General features: G+C 43.5%; 1 protein-coding gene and 1 long non-coding RNA gene across 4 annotated transcripts in view; one reads left to right on the top strand and one right to left on the bottom strand.

Moving 5' to 3' along the window:
- Positions 1 to 15,483, bottom strand: part of CEP162 (centrosomal protein 162) — a 70,356-nt gene that overhangs the window by 8,901 nt on the left and 45,972 nt on the right. For all 3 annotated transcript variants that reach the window (XM_084754947.1, XM_084754948.1, XM_084754949.1), the window contains 3 exons: positions 14,117 to 14,769; positions 10,054 to 10,195; positions 7,610 to 7,708 (listed from right to left, as the gene is read on the bottom strand). In XM_084754947.1, coding sequence (XP_084611073.1) covers positions 7,610 to 7,708; positions 10,054 to 10,195; positions 14,117 to 14,769 — 894 coding nt within the window. The remainder of the gene's footprint in view (positions 1 to 7,609; positions 7,709 to 10,053; positions 10,196 to 14,116; positions 14,770 to 15,483) is intronic.
- Positions 8,256 to 14,036, top strand: LOC311582168. The gene is made up of 3 exons (XR_014774030.1): positions 8,256 to 8,451; positions 9,480 to 9,744; positions 13,888 to 14,036. It is a non-coding gene; the product is annotated as an uncharacterized lncRNA (long non-coding RNA).

The raw sequence follows: 15,483 nt of genomic DNA, 5'->3' as shown, positions 1-15,483 counted from the left end.
GGATTTTATTCATTTCTTTTGGGCTTACTGGGTTCCCATATAATTATGCGTAAACCATTTCTTATGATCTGTTATAATTTGGTTAGATCAGTAAAAATCTCTCCCTTTTCATCTTTGAATATTATTTTTCTTGGCTGGTCTAATTAAATGTTTGTCAATTATGTATTTCCAAGAAAGCACTTCATGAGTGTTTTGTATTGGTTTTTGTATGTTTTCTTTCTGCTTCCTTTCTGACATATACATTTACTGCCCTCCAAGCCTCCCAATGCTCTTGCAGAGTACCCTACAGACTTTCAGGGTGTCCTTTCAACTTTCATGTCTTAAGAGTGATTTTTTTTTTATTTGTGCTTTAACTTTGATTTCAAATGTATTATTTGGGAGCATGTTACTCAAATTCCTTTGCAAATTTTCCATTGTTATTTTTGTTGACCTAGTTTTATCCTGTCTGTCATCTAAGAATATACAAAATTATACTTTTTGAAAATACTGAGACTTGACTCATGGCCTAACGCACGATTCACCTTGCCGAGTGTTCTGTTGTTGGATGAAATGACCTGTGGCTATGTTACACTTTGCTTCATGGCGTTTCGCTCATGTTTCTCTGCTGGTCTTCTGCCTACAAGATTTGCCCGCACTGGACATCCCTACCATTGCTGCAGTGGAGTCTGTCCCTTTGCAGCTGACACTGTTTGCTTTGTGTGTCTCAGTGGATTTGCTGACTGCCCATACTTACAACTGCTGTGCCTATGATAAAGCATGGCTCGCCTTGCCTGCTTTTAGTTCCACTTGTTGCATGTCGTGTCCCAGGCTTCGTGAATCTAGTCCATTTAAGTCAAGATTATTAATTATAGGTATCAACGATGTCCCGTCATTTTCTTAACCGTTGTGTGTATTCACTTCTTTTTTTCTTATTTCTGACCTTCACGGTTTGGTGATTCTCTTTTAGGTATCTGTTTTCCTGATAATAAGGTTTGTAAACATGTATTTTCACGATGGCGACTATTATTCTTTTTATGTCGAATATCACACATTTCCTGTACGCCTCTTTTGGTAGTGGTGAATCCCCTCAAGTTTCTGCTTATCTAAGAAAAAACTTTTTTTTCAATCTAAAGGGTAGTTTTGCTGAGTATAGTGGTTTTTTCCTTTCTTTCAGCAATTTGAATACATCCTCCTGTTCTCTTTCTGCCTGTATGAGTTCAACAGAAATATGGACTCTATCCACTGGGATCACTTTTAAATGAAATTTGATGCTTTTCTCTTGTGGAACCCAGAATTTCAGAACTTGCTGTTTTGTACTTTTGATACATTGGCTATAAAATGTCTCAGTGAGGGTCTTTGCTGTTGCTGAATCAAGCTGGGGATCCTTTCAACTTCTTACATTGGAATGTCCATTCTCTTAGAAAACTTGGGAAACAGTTGAATATTTTATCAAATGGATTTAATGCCCGTGTCTTTTTCTCCTGTAACTCACACCATGCCAACCTTTGTTCTCTTCACGGTGTCCCATGGGCTTCCTAGACTTCCTCCTCTTTCATTTACAATCTCTATTTCTTTGGTGAAATTTCCATTTATCACTGGAATTGTCCTCATTTCTTTGTCCTGCTTTCCTGTATTCCCTTTCATGAATTTCCTTAGGATTATTAGTTTGAATTATTTTTCAGACATTTTATAAATTTCCTACAAAATGGGATTTCTGGAGCGTATTTTTAGAGGTATACTATTTCATGTTCGGTACTGATGCCTCTGTCCTCACTGTACTTGTCTTCCCCAAGTTTTGGGTGTAGCTTTTATAGGAAAGCTTTTGTTTTTCCTACAGTTAGATGTGATACAAGGAGTCAGAAGGGTAGATGATTTGGTTCCTGTTGCAGATGAGCTTAGAGCCGAGTCTGTGATTTCCTTGTCTGAAACTGTCAGCATTGTCCATGAGCACTGCCACAGTCTAGACTGAAGAGTCACGAAAGTAGTTTAGGTTCTGTGAAGGGTTGTGCCTGTGCTATTTGTGGTCCCGGAGCTACACAACATGGATGGGGTGTTCTCAGGTCACATGGAAAAGTACTGGTGGGGCTGGTGTTCCTAATAAATGGGACACGGATAGGAATATTGTCTGGTCCAGAGGAACAGCTGTGGGGTGAGTGCAGGTGGTGGGGTTTGGGTTAGCAACACCGAAATTCTTATATTTGTAAGATCAGGATGGAAACTTCTCCTGGGGGTGAGGGGCAGCTTCAGAGGACAGTGGGGCAGTTTGGACCATCTGCTCCACCTGTGGGCTGTAGTTATTAGGGAGGGCTTCCCTAGTTCTGGTAGTAGCATCCCTGAAGCTGTGAGACACAGACGGAACCTTCCTCAGTCCTCGAGGGTCAGGCAAAGGTGATGTCAGGGATTTCTGAATTATAAGCAGCAATGCCAAGGCTATGGTGCTGTGGATTATGGGGAAGAGCTCCTCTAGTTCCCATGGGTCATGGTGGGGAGCCTCTGTCATGGATCTGCAGGACGTGGAGAGGCCTGTTCTCTTCCATAAGAAGCAGGTGCAGGCACCGGGCTTCATCTGCTAGCTCCTAAGGCAGGGTGGTATCTAGGGTGGCTGATGGAGCAGGTTGGCCTCTTGAGTAGAAGGGGTACCCAGGGAGAGCAGAACAGTTATTCTTAGACTAGTCAGCTGTCCAAACAGAGTTACCACCTGTGAAGACTATGGGCATCTAGTGAGGACTGCCAGATGCACCCATCATGGGGGTCACTGGTGCTTTATCATTTATCTTTCTTGGCAAACCCCTCATGGCCAGGAAGCCAGGCTTAAACGTGTAGCCTTTTTGTTCTCTAGGTTGCTTTCCAGCTCCAATACTGTTTAGCTCCCTCCCTCCCTGTTCTAGACCTCTCCTTAACCCCTCTTCTAGAAATAGTTTCCCTCTGTGCTCTGGTTCTCCGATGGGCATTCTGTAGCTGGGAGGTCTCTATTAGATGGATCTAGTGAGAAGTCAACGTTACTGGGAGGTTATGCCTTGCAGGGGATTGTGGGATTCTGGGATTCTGGCCTCCTCTTTTCTGCTTTCTAGTCTCAAAGTGACGATCTCCTATGATGTGTGGACTTCTTGCTGCTCTCTATTAGAGAGAGCAACTGCTCATGGAAGAGACTTCAATAATCATTTTCTCATTAGCCAACTGTCTCAGGTCCTGTTACAGTGATAGAAGGAGAGTACCACAGCTAAGAATTTATATACAGATCTTACCATAAACCCCATCCCATCCCATCCCACTTGCTCAGGAAGTAACTGGCTCTAGGATTTCTGAGACAAGATACAGTAAGCACAGTAAGGTTTGGCAGTTTTTTATAATGGGCCTTAAGAGTCCCTAGGATCACGTTAGATATGGTCTTAACCAGCTTCTTTTTCCTTTTATTCTTTTCTTCAGACAGGGATCTTAAAAAAATAATTTATTATAATATATTCAGATTACATCTGATTGTTATCTCCTCACTTTCTATTCCCTCCCTCCCTCCCTCCCCTAGACCTCTGACAGAAAGGGACCTCCTCTCCAACCATATGACCACAGCCTATCAGTCTCATGCAGATAGCCTGCTTCCCCTTCCTCTGCGTGCCTACTGGGCCTCTCCACCAAGGGGAATAAATCAAACTCGGGGCAACAGATTCATGTCAGAGGCAGTCCCTGCTCTCCCCACAACTGTGGAGAATGAGCTGTCTGTTGGCTCGATCTGAACAGAGGGTTTAGGTTTACTGCATGCATTGTCCTTGGTTGGCACAACAGTTTGTGCAGGTCCCCCTGGGTCCGGATCTGCCAGCCTCGATGGTCTCCTTGTGGGATTCCTGGACCCTCTGGGTTTAGACAGGGTCTTAAGTGTAGTGCAGGCTAGCTTGGGACTTTAGGTGGCTCAGGTGGAGGATCATAAGTACTGGGGTTACACTCAGGGATTACCAAGCCCAGTTTAGTTTCTAGGAAGTGATTATATTTTTCCCCCATGGCGACATTTTAAATCAGTGAAGTACATACACTAACTGCAAAGGGTAGTACCTGGTCCCTCATCTGTCATTAGGGCATCTGGGTAGATTCAAATCCTTTCTGTAATAACTCCAAGGCACAGGATATAAATGAACTGAAGACCTGAGTAGCCCCTGAAATTTACACTGACTCCTAAGTCAAAAAAGATGAACTTTTTGTTAGGAGTAGCATAAATCCCAAGGCAGGAGCTAATATGTGCCTCCTTTGCAGAGACTGATTTAAGGATATAGCAGAGGTTGACTAAAACGTCTGCACCCCTGTGCAGCAGGTTTGACTTTAAAGAGCTTTGTGGTTTGAAAATATTTTAGATAAAAAGGCTTGGGACAAATATGCTGTCTATAGAAATGCCCTTTCAGACCAAGGACATTGAGGGTATTTTCTTTAACTCTATTTCGAAATCTTCCAAGTCACAGCTTTCTTAATGGTCCTTATAAACTATTTTGAGAACTATAAACTAGGAAAAGACCCAACAGTGCATAGTGCCCTGTCATTTGTGGCTCTGCAAATCTGTCCCTGAGCAGCTAGAATACGAAGTAAAATGTACCAGTAGCTGCTTTCCGATGCTGGGGAGCAGCTCACAGGACTGGGACTCCTGAGCTCTGTCACTGCCCAGGTTAGCACAGTTCAGACTCAGGAAATGGAAACACCTAGATAATTCCTGGAGTTGAGAGGTGGGAGCTGTTCCCTTTCCGTCTGAGCTGGAACGCCTCAGTGCACAAGAGCCCAAGGAGCAGCAGGTCCGTCGGTGGCAGGCCCGTCGGTGGCAGGCCCGTACTAGCCATGCCACAGCAGCTCCTCTAAGTGGACTCCATTTTAAGAAGAGGACATCCAGACTCGGAGAGGACATCCAGACTTGGAGCATGTCTCTATTCAGCAGAGAGGGACACGGCTTCCCCACACATGGTCGCTCTTTAGCTTTCAGCGAGTCCTCCCTAGTGCATGAGTGGACTGCAGCTGTGACTGGAGGAGTGTGTGTGAGTTACCCTGGAGAATGGCTGTTAGAAATGCAAGCTTGGCTGCACAGTGGTGGCGCACACCTTTAATCCCAGCTCTTGGGAGGCAGAGTCAGATGGATCATTGTGAGTTCGAGGCCAGCCTGGTCTACAAAAGCAAGTCCAGGACAGTCAGTAAAGGCTACACAGAGAAACCCTGTCTCAAAAAACAACAACAACAAAATGTCCATCTCCTGCCCTTCTACTTTCTTTAGTGGGACAGTGCAGTATAAGCTATCTTTGGATATTTGAATTAACAATGTTTTTTGATAAATTATCAAGTTCCAGGATGCTTTTATAACAGCAGAAAACAGTAAAACTTTTCAGTTTTCAGATATCTTAGCTACTCTTAGACTAAGAATTGCCTTAATCATCACTGTCTCGATAAATTAACTACACAAATAGCTGATCTTTTTTTTTGTCCCTGCAAACATGAATATATATTTTCTATAATTTCTTGTTCTAAAAGCTTTACTTCAATTCTGTGAGATCTTATAAGCTTAATGATTACAGTTAACAAGACAAGGTTCTGTGTGCATCTTAAGCACCGAAATATGAATACACACACACACACACACACACACTCTCTTTAAACTTCTTAGAATCAAAGGGACCTTAGGCCAATGAGCAGTGGTGGTTTTCCAGAGGAGCCTTGGTCTAATGATATTGTAGCTGGTGACACAACATGACTGTCAGTGTTGCAAGAAGCCACATGATAAAATGTGCTTCTCTGACTGTTTTTCAGTCGACAATAACCATGACACAACAAACAGAGAAAGCTCTCTATGAACCTTTCTGTCTAAGGCAGAAATACAGTCTTTTACTGTTTTACTGATAGGAGCGTGTCTGGTATCAGCCCAGCGAAGAAGACAGCAGATGAGTCTGAAGTGAAGCCTCACTTGGAAAGTGTCTTCCCATTTACTCCTTCCACAGTCCCCTGCCTTTGGAACTCGGTGGCTTTCCTGCGTCCTTCTGTGTGCACATAGGTTTACTTGCTGAAGGTAGAGCTCTAAAGCCACTGTGTAGTCACACTCTACTGAGTCTTCTCCTGCTTAATGAGAACTGTAAATGTCACCCAATTTGCTGTTCTTGAATTTAACTAATCTGTTGTTTGTTACAGGAGTCTGTCCCAACTAAGAACTCACAGAGCTGAGGAACTTTATTTTCCTTGACAGCTTCTAGAGACTCAGACAGGGCATTCTGGGAAAGCCAACTCTTTCTGGAACCTGTGGATGGAATGCTAGGGAAGCCGGCAGCAGCCAGTATAACATAAGAGTTCTCACTAAAGCCAATTTCCCTTGTCTGTCTGTCTGTCTGTCTGTCTGTCTGTCTATCTATCTATCTATCTATCTAATCTCTCTCTCTCTCTGGCTTTTTTCCCCTTCCAACACAGGGTTTATCTGTGTAACTGCTCTGGCTGTCTGGAACTGCTCTGTAGTCCAGGCTGGCCTCGAACTCACAGAGATCTGCCTGCCTCTGCCTCCTAAGTGCTGGGATTAAAGGTATGTACCACCGCTGCCCAGCCTCTCTCTAGCTTTTTGAAACAAGGTTTCACTCTGTAGCCTGGGCTGGCCTCAAACTCATGCCTCAGTCTACACATCTACACAGTGCTAAGATTATAGGTATGAGCCACATGCCTGGTTTCCCACACGAGAGAGGAAGATAAAGTCTTTCCTTGTTCCTTCCTTTACAAAATCTGACTGTCAGGAGGAAAACAAAATGTAAGACTCAGTTCTTTGATTACTGTCTCTTACAGAGTTAGTCGCATGTTATTGGCTGTACATCTCAAGGCTGCTAGAGAAGCCACTGTTTTTGGTGTCTTTTTGCCATCTGTTGGAGGAGACTCACAGGTAGAGCACACACCAGGTCTTATAAACCTTGTTGCTCAAGTCAGGGTAAAGGACTGCAGAGTTAACAAGTTTTACTAATGAATACATTTCTTCATTTTTTCTGATATTCTGACAGCTTGGCTTTTGTGACTGGTGAGAACACTGGTCTCTGCCAGCTAGAAGGACATAAATGCTGGGTTGTGTCAGACAGTTTACTAGAGGGACTAGCGATGAACCGGCAGGCAGCATTCTGTGTGCTGGCTTTGGCTTAGGGGCCTTTGCTGCTTGGTTGGTGCTGCCAAAGTCCCACGCAGGAATAGCTGTGATTGCTCTACGAGTCTGACAGAGTCCCCGCTACATTCCACAGTGACTGGAAGCAAGGCTCCATTAACACCATTCCCACAGCCGTGCAGTCACAGGTCTTTGGTGTCTCAGGCATTCTGGGAAGGATCTTTGGATTTTGAGGGGACTGCACCTTTAGCAGATTTGCTCAGGAAGCCTGAGCTATGCCTAGTAAAGCTACAAGACTCACCGGTTAAAGTCATATTAAGGCTGTATTGTGTAAGTCACATTAAAACAGACTTGGGTTTTCATTTTTAAACTGATTACATTTTAGAAAGCAGACTTTACATTAAGTTACTAATGATTTTTCTGTATGTGACAGAGACTTCTAGGTCTGTGTGTGTGCATCTGTTTGAAAAAAAAAAAAACTACATATAAGCATAATTGAAATTCCCAAGAAAACTTATCTAGTACAGGATTTTGGTTATTTCTTACCTGTTTCTGTAGGATTTCTTCTCGAACTTGAGAAACTGCAAGGGACTCCTGTTTAGTCTGCAGCTCATTAACTTGACCTTGATAATGTTGTATAAGTACCTAGAGAATTATGGCAAACAGGGTTAGTCTACAGTCACACAACCCCCAACGCACTTGACCGCATCTGATCCTGGACACTGAGCGAGGTCGGAGAAATTATTTCGCTAATAAGGCTCCTCCTTGAATACGATGTAGATGATATAAGCAAGCCAACCCAGGGCTGAAAAAAAGCCTTTAGAGGTAAACCTGTGTCCAGTGTAAGCTTTGGAAATGGACACGATTGTCCTCATACTTTGTGATTAAGTAGGATGTTAGTTTTTTTTCTTAATTGAAAGATAACTAACTAAAAAATGAGTTATAATACCTGTGAACTAAAAACATCAAGTTCCTAATTTTAGATAAAGGAGTTTAGAATCCATAAACAGATTTCCATCAGACGTGCTAAGAACATGTGGAAGGCCCACTCTCTTCTTTGTGACATGACACATCACTGTTAGAATGAGCATATGGAACTCTCGAACTTGCATTATTACGTTTATCATCTCAGGACAATGCGCTATGTGTTACTGCGGCATTAGAACCCTGCCCTCAGTGTCCCAGACTCCTCTGTGAATCACTGTGGTGCAGTGCCTGCTGCCTGCTGACACCTGGAGAGGAGCCGCAGGACCACCTCAAGTGCTACTTTGAAAAACACTTCAGGAAAGCATTTAAAATACTTCTCACTACATCATGAGAACTGTCCTGACTTCCAACCTCTAAGTGCTTCAACATGCACCTCTGCGTAACAGGGCCCTTCTCAAAAGGTGTAAGAGCATTTTTGCATCTGATAATTTACAATGGTTTAAAAATAACTTAGTCCATACATGGTCCTTGGTTGGTGTTTCAGAGACTAGACTTTTAAAGTGTTTGGATTTGTAAGGTTATTTATGTTTTCTATTATGATATTAATATTAATGTGCCATCTTGGGGATAAATGAGAAAGAAAAGCTTCTAATTGAAAATTCATGTGTTTGTGTGCCAAGTTGACAAGGGGTCAGTAGTGCTGGCTACTTTTATGTCAAGCTGACAAAAGCTAGAGTCATCAGAGGGAGAGAGCCTCAGCTGAGAAAGTGTTTCCATAGGGCTGGCTGTAGGCAAGCCTGTGGGGCATTTTCTTACTTAGTGATTGATGTAGGAGGGTCCCGCCCATTGTGAGCAGTGCTACTTCGGGGCTGCTGGTCCTGGGTTCTATAGAATAGCAGGCTGAGCAAGCCATGTGGGCAAGCCAGTGAGCAGCACCCCTCCATGGCCTCTGCATCAGCTTTTGCCTCCAGGTTCTTTCCCTGTTTTTGATGATGAACTGTTATTTAGACCTATGAGTGAAATAAACCCCTTGGTTTCCTCCTAGGGGGGAAAAAAGACAAAAAACGAACAAACAAAAACCCCTTTGTAACCTGTCCCTATCTAAAGTTCCCCAGTGAAAGATTTGTTTGTTTTTTGAGACAGAGTTTTTCTATGTAGAACTGGCTGTCTTGTAGACCAGACTGGCCTTGAACTCAAAGCGATCTGCCTGCCTCTGCCTCCTGAGTGCTGGGATTAAAGGCGTGTGCCACTACGCCCGGCTTGGATTTTTTTTTTTAATGGTAGGAAGTGGGTACAGGTGGGAGAGATGGTCAGCAGGCAGGAACTTCTTGAAGCCTCTCAAGCTTGTCTTATGAAAATAAAAACCTTTTAGGAAGGATGAAGAGCAAAATAAACACTTAGCTTCTTCATTCACCACTGCTTATGTTTCCCCGCATCTACACTGCTTTAAACTATGTTGTAAATAAAAGTTCTATTTTTATCCTAACAGTGCTGAAAATGGCAGCCATTTTTCAGATATTCGAAGTACATGTACCTGTTATCCAAGAAGGACAGTGATGGAAGGAAGTGCTGAGTTGTCAGCATGCCCGGCTCAGCTGTTGGAAGGCTGTACTTCCCATGGGCTGGTGCTGTGTGTCTGCCCATTGCCTTCTCCCTAACGCCTCACTGACTGGAGCCACTATCTGCTCCATGAAAGGGAATGAGCAGGAAGAATGAGGAGAACCACCTGTCATTTGGGACTTGGGTGGAGAGAGGTTGGTCAACATGCAAGCTCAAGTGATAAGGTCCTTGTCAGCTAGACATATACCTCAGCCACCTGTGACAACCTATATAGAGGAAGACCTGAGAAGTGTAGGGAGAATCTGTAAAAACACTTATTTATAGGGCCTAATTTTAAGGTAAAATATTAAGTATATAGTAATAGTATCCTCTCTGTATGTGTGAAAATTAAGTCAATAATTATTTTTCATTTGAAAAAATATGAGGTTAAAACATTTCCAGGTTAAATTATCTTCTGTCAATAGTCTTAAAAATACCCTGTTAAGTCTTAGAAAGACCAGTACCTCTTGAGTTGTGATTTTGCGATTCAGCTCAGCTAGTTTGGAGGAGGAATTTTCTACTGCGTTTTGGCAAAGGAGTTTCTCTATTTCCCTCTGATGAGATGCTTTGAGAGATGCAATGTGTTCTGCAGTGTCGTCCTTGACCCTATGGAACAAACATAAGACAGCATGTGAAGTGACTCTCACTGCTGTAGCTCAGTAGCAGCCCAGACAGTTGCCAAAGCCTAGAAAAGCAGCGGCAGTGGGGAGCTGCTGCTAGCTGCACAGCAGGTGTGTTCACAGAAGCTCCCAGCTTCTCCAATCACTCACGGGCTAGCATCTTCTCGATTTTGTGAGAGGAGTGGGCTTAGGAAAAGAGAAGCACAGAGGCCACCCCGAGGGTGCAGGTCTGTGGACTGTTCAGCCCGAGATCAAGTCAAATCCAACTGGAGTTACAATGTGGGCTTTTCCCTTCTATCTGAAGCTATATTCTCCAAGGGACTCCTAGGTTCCAGTTCACCTGCCTGACTTTCAGGCAGATGTTTAGTTATTCCGTCTTTAAGGCATACTCAGATTTAAGGAACACTCAAGATTTCTCTCTGGGTTCTTATTTCGATAACCACAGCAGTTCCCTTTAAAATCCTCAACTGGAAGCTCACCAATATTTGGACCTACAAATGACTACATGGATAGCGGCATGTTGTGAGAATACAATAATTTTGTTGTAATTCTCAGACACAGAATTATTTACTTATTTTGGGTTATATATGTGATAATTCCTTTGTCTCTGTGGCAAAGTATGTGCGCCCTAGGCAGTTAAATACATGGTACTGCTAAGAACTAAAACGGCAATTTACTAATGACACACAGGCATCAATTGCTTATTTGCTACTTCTCCAAGGAAGCAGTGTAGTTAGCATTCTAGGAAAAGGACTGAAACCAAATTACTCACAATGTAACTCAGTTATAGTAAAGGCCAGCCTCAATCTGGGCCAAGGAAGACTCTTCAGGTCAGAGAAACAGACTAATAGCACTAGCAAAAACTTTCTATAACAAAGTTTTACTAAAAGAGATGTTAAACATATGAAGTTGAAAACCCAGAACAGCTAAAACAATCCTGTATAATAAAAGATCTTCTGGAGGAATCTCCATCCCTGATCTCAAGCTGCACTACAGAGCAACAGTAATAAAAATAGCATGGTACTGACATAGAAATAAGCTGGCTGATCAATGGATTAGAATTAAAGACCCAGAAAACACACACACACACTTATGGATACTTGATTTTTGACAAATAAGCCAAATCCGTACAATGGGAAAAAGATAGCATCTTCAACAAAATGGTGCTGGTCTAACTGGATGTCTACATGTAGAAAAATGCAAATGGATCCATATTTATCACCCTGCATGAAACTAAAGTCTAAGTGGATTAAAGACCTCAGCAGAAAACCTGACACACTACATCTGTTAGAAGAAAAAGTCAGGAAGAACCTTGATCTCACTGGCGCAGGAAATGACGTCCTGAACAGAACAATAGCTCAGGCTCTAAGATCAACAGCTAATAAATGAGACCTATGAAACTGAAAAGCTTCTGTAAGGCAAAGGGCAATGTCAACAGAACAAAATGACAGTCTACAGCCTGGGAGAAGATCTTCACCAACCCTATATCTAACAAAGGGCGAATATCCAAAATATATAAAAAATAAGAAATCAAACAATACCAAACCAAATAACCCTATTAAAAAAACAGGGTACAGGGCAAAACAGAGAATTCTCAACAGAAGAATATCAAATGGCTGAGAAACACTTAAACAAACTTAGTCAACATCCTTAGTCATCAGGGAAACACAAATAAAAGCGACTCTGACATTCCATCTTACACCTGTCAGAATAGCTAAGATCAAAAACTCAAGTGACAGGGCATACAGGGATGTGGAGAAAAGGGAACACCCTTGGTGGCAGTGAAAACTTGTACAACCACTTTGGAACTCAATCAAGTGCTTTCTCAGAAAATTGGGAATAGTGCTACCTCAGGACCCAGCTATACCGCTCCTGGGCATATACCCGAAAGATGTTTCACCATACAACAAGGACATTTGCTCAACTATGCAGCCTTTTTCATAATAGCCAGAATTTGGAAACAACATAAATGTCCCTCAACCCAAGAACAGATAAAGAAACATTTACACATTGGTCCATTTACACAATGGAATACTACTCAGCTATTAAAAACAAAGAAATCTTGAAATTTGCAGGCAAATGGATAGAACTACAAATGATCACCCTGAGTGAGGTAACCTGCACTCAGAAAGACACACATGGCATATACTCACTTATAAGTGAATATCAACCCAGCATAGATGTCCTCTGAAGAGACTCCACCCAGTGGCGGTTCAGGACAGATGCTGGGACTCCTTGTTGGACTCAGGGTGGAGCACTGAGAGAGGTATGGAAGAATGGGGGGATGGAAGGACCCAGAGGGTCCAGAAGCCCCACAAAGAGACCAGATCTGGACCAGGGGGGCCTGAACAAACTGTTGTAGCAACCATGGACAATACATGCAGTAAACCTAGACCTCTTGTTCAGATCTAGCCAATGGACAGCTCATTCTCCACGGCTGTTGGGGGAGCAGGGACTGCCTCTGCTGTGAACTCTGGTGTCGTCCATTTGATCACTTCCCCTTGGTGGGGAGGCCCAGCGCGCACACAGAGGAAGAGGATGCAGGCTGTCTGGGTGAGACCTGATAGGCTGTGGTCATATGGTGGGGGAGGAGGTCCCCTTCTGTGAGAGGTCTAGGGCAGACGGAAGGAGGGTGGGAACGGGAAGATACAAGCAAGGGGATAACAACTGGTATGTAATCTGAATAAATCATAATAAATTAGGGTTTCTTTTTATTTTTAATTTTAAACAGCAAACCGGAATTTCAAATTATTTCTAGGAAAGAATGCCATTTTCCTCCCTTTGAACAACTAGACTCAGAACTGGAGAAACTGGTTTCAGTATGTGGCTGCCATAGTGACTTAGTTGCCAGAACTGTCAGCCAATCACTATGCCTCGTGGGTGGGCTCTCCCTGCTCCGCCTGCCTGAGTGAGGCAGGTAGTTGGAGGCAGGCACAAGCAGTGTGCTCTGCGATCGGGTCTCTGGAGAGACAAGGCTGCTGACAATTAAACGCTTATGTAGGGGCTGTGGGTGGAACAAGCAATGTTCTGAGATGTGCCAGGAAACATTCTGTGGAGGAAGCAGAGCTTCAAACTGAGCGGAACAAGAGACAGAGGACACGGCAAGTTAGGCACAGAGATTAACGTGAGAATGGCTGTGGGACGTGAGCAGCAGGGCAGAGGAACTTAGTATTGGCACTGAAGGAATAGGAGTTACTGAGAGGACACAGTGCCTAGATGACTGTGAGGCCACTTTTAAAGAGTCCTATTATTTTTGAAAAGCAAGATGATTGGGAGAGAAATAAAGTATGATGTACTGTGTAGGACAGAGACGGCAGTAGTGTGGATGGGAACATTGATAGGCAGTATCCTACAGACAGTGAACTCAGCAGGGAAGGACTGGCTGGCTGCTGATGGGATTAACAGCTATCATGGGCAGGGACAGGAGCTGAGGGGAGAACCAACATATGCGTCAACAGGGAGGAAGCTTGCTGGTCACCCCATGAGCATGGATCGGCATGGAGGGTTCAGTTCATTAGAACCTGGTGTTTCATCAAGTCAAGGCTGCTACACTGAAAATCCTCTCTTCACATACTACCACACACACACTATAATAAATGTGAATATAAATTGTTTTTTAAGACGAGTCTCACGTATCCCAACCTGGCCTTTACCCTGCTTCACAGTCCTGCTACACAGACTTTGGATCTGCCCTATCATGTGCCTGACTGCGAGGATGACACAGACGCCTCACATACTGTTTCTGTGGTGTTGGGGATCAACGTCAGGGTTCCGCATACACTAGGCAAGTACTCTAATAGTTATGACTATGTTTCAAGGTGAAGCTATTATAGTGAAAATATGCCTCGTGATTTAAAAAACCCTTTTTGTGTTTATAACACAAATTTATAAACAATTCACCTTTTACCTTTTCATGGAGTTTTCAAGGTGGTGTATTGTTGCTTCAGATTCCGCCTTCAGCTTATTTCTCTCTAAAATCAACGCCTCTAGCTCATTCCTCAATCTGTAGTTTTCTTGTAAAACCTCTGAAATATGGGAATCTGTGAAGGTGTCTGGGCGGTACAGTTTGGCATCCAGGGTCCCAGGGAAGGAGTCTGCGTTTGCTCTGTTTGGGTGCAGAGCTTCTTTCTTCAGCCTTTTGGCCGACGTCTCCTCTCTGCTCCTGGAGCTCTGCCGAGACAGCATGTTTCTCCTCTCCTTCTGGAGCCGCTCCACAGTTTTTGTAAGGTCCTGGATCTCTCTCGTCTTCGCTGCCAGCTCTTCGTTGAGTCTTGCCAGCTTTGCTTTGGCGTGCGCCTGCTCTACCTGCAGCTCTATAGACTGCAGGTCCCGATCCTCTTTGCCACTCTCCTTGTGTTCCAGCTCGGCATTCTGACGTTTGAGAGCGTCTATCTCGGCTTCCAGCTTTCTTACAGTGGTCTCATGGGCTTCCTTTACGTCCCCAAGTTCTGTCTCGAGGGCCTGAAGCCTGGCCGAGCTGCCGTGCTGCTTCTGTGGCGCTTCCTTCCGCCCGCGGGCGAGCAGCTGCTCCTGCTCCTCTAGCCGTTGTTCGTACTGAATCTGAGGAAAGAACCCAGATCCTATCAGAACCCTGTTAAACGCGTCTTTACTTACCAAAGCCCTGCTCTGTACTGCGTTCGTGAGCCTGTCCAAACACTCATGCAATCTTACATCTTCAACTTCTTTTGGAAATCAGATGTATTCACTGGCGGGTGTAGCATTGTCACTTAAAAACTGATTCATATATATTAGATGACACGTGTGCTTATAAAGCCCTCAAATGTTTTAAAGCTTAAAATAAGTTTAAGAGATGGGCATACTGGAACATGCCTGCAACCTCAGAACTTGAAAGGTGAAGGCAGGAGGCTCCGGAGTGTAAGATCTGTTCGGGCTTCACAGTGAGCTCAAGGCCAGCCTGAGATACATGAGACTCTGTCTCAAAAAGAAAAAAAAAAATAACCGAGGCTTACTAAAGTAATAGTATTGATACTTTATCAATGTTAAAGTAGTTATTAATATTAGCCTATGATGCAGTTCCATGCAAGCTGTCACACTCTGAAGATAAACAGGTAAAGCAAGTGGAGCCATTCAAGTGTTTGAGAAACAGAACATTTTCTGTTTGTTTCATTTTGTGTGTGTTTTTTTTAAAGAGGGTCTTGTTGGACTTGAACTTGTGATATGCCTGCTTCTACCTCCTGAGAACAATACATCTTCAAAACAGGGAGTGCAACAGCATAGATTTTTTTATACTGGACCTTTAGAGCAAAAGGAAAT

The sequence above is a fragment of the Acomys minous genome (assembly GCF_964271855.1).
Source record: "Acomys minous genome assembly, chromosome: 13".
In the NCBI taxonomy this organism is placed as follows: domain Eukaryota; kingdom Metazoa; phylum Chordata; class Mammalia; order Rodentia; family Muridae; genus Acomys; species Acomys minous.
This window is presented reverse-complemented; position numbering and strand designations above follow the sequence as displayed.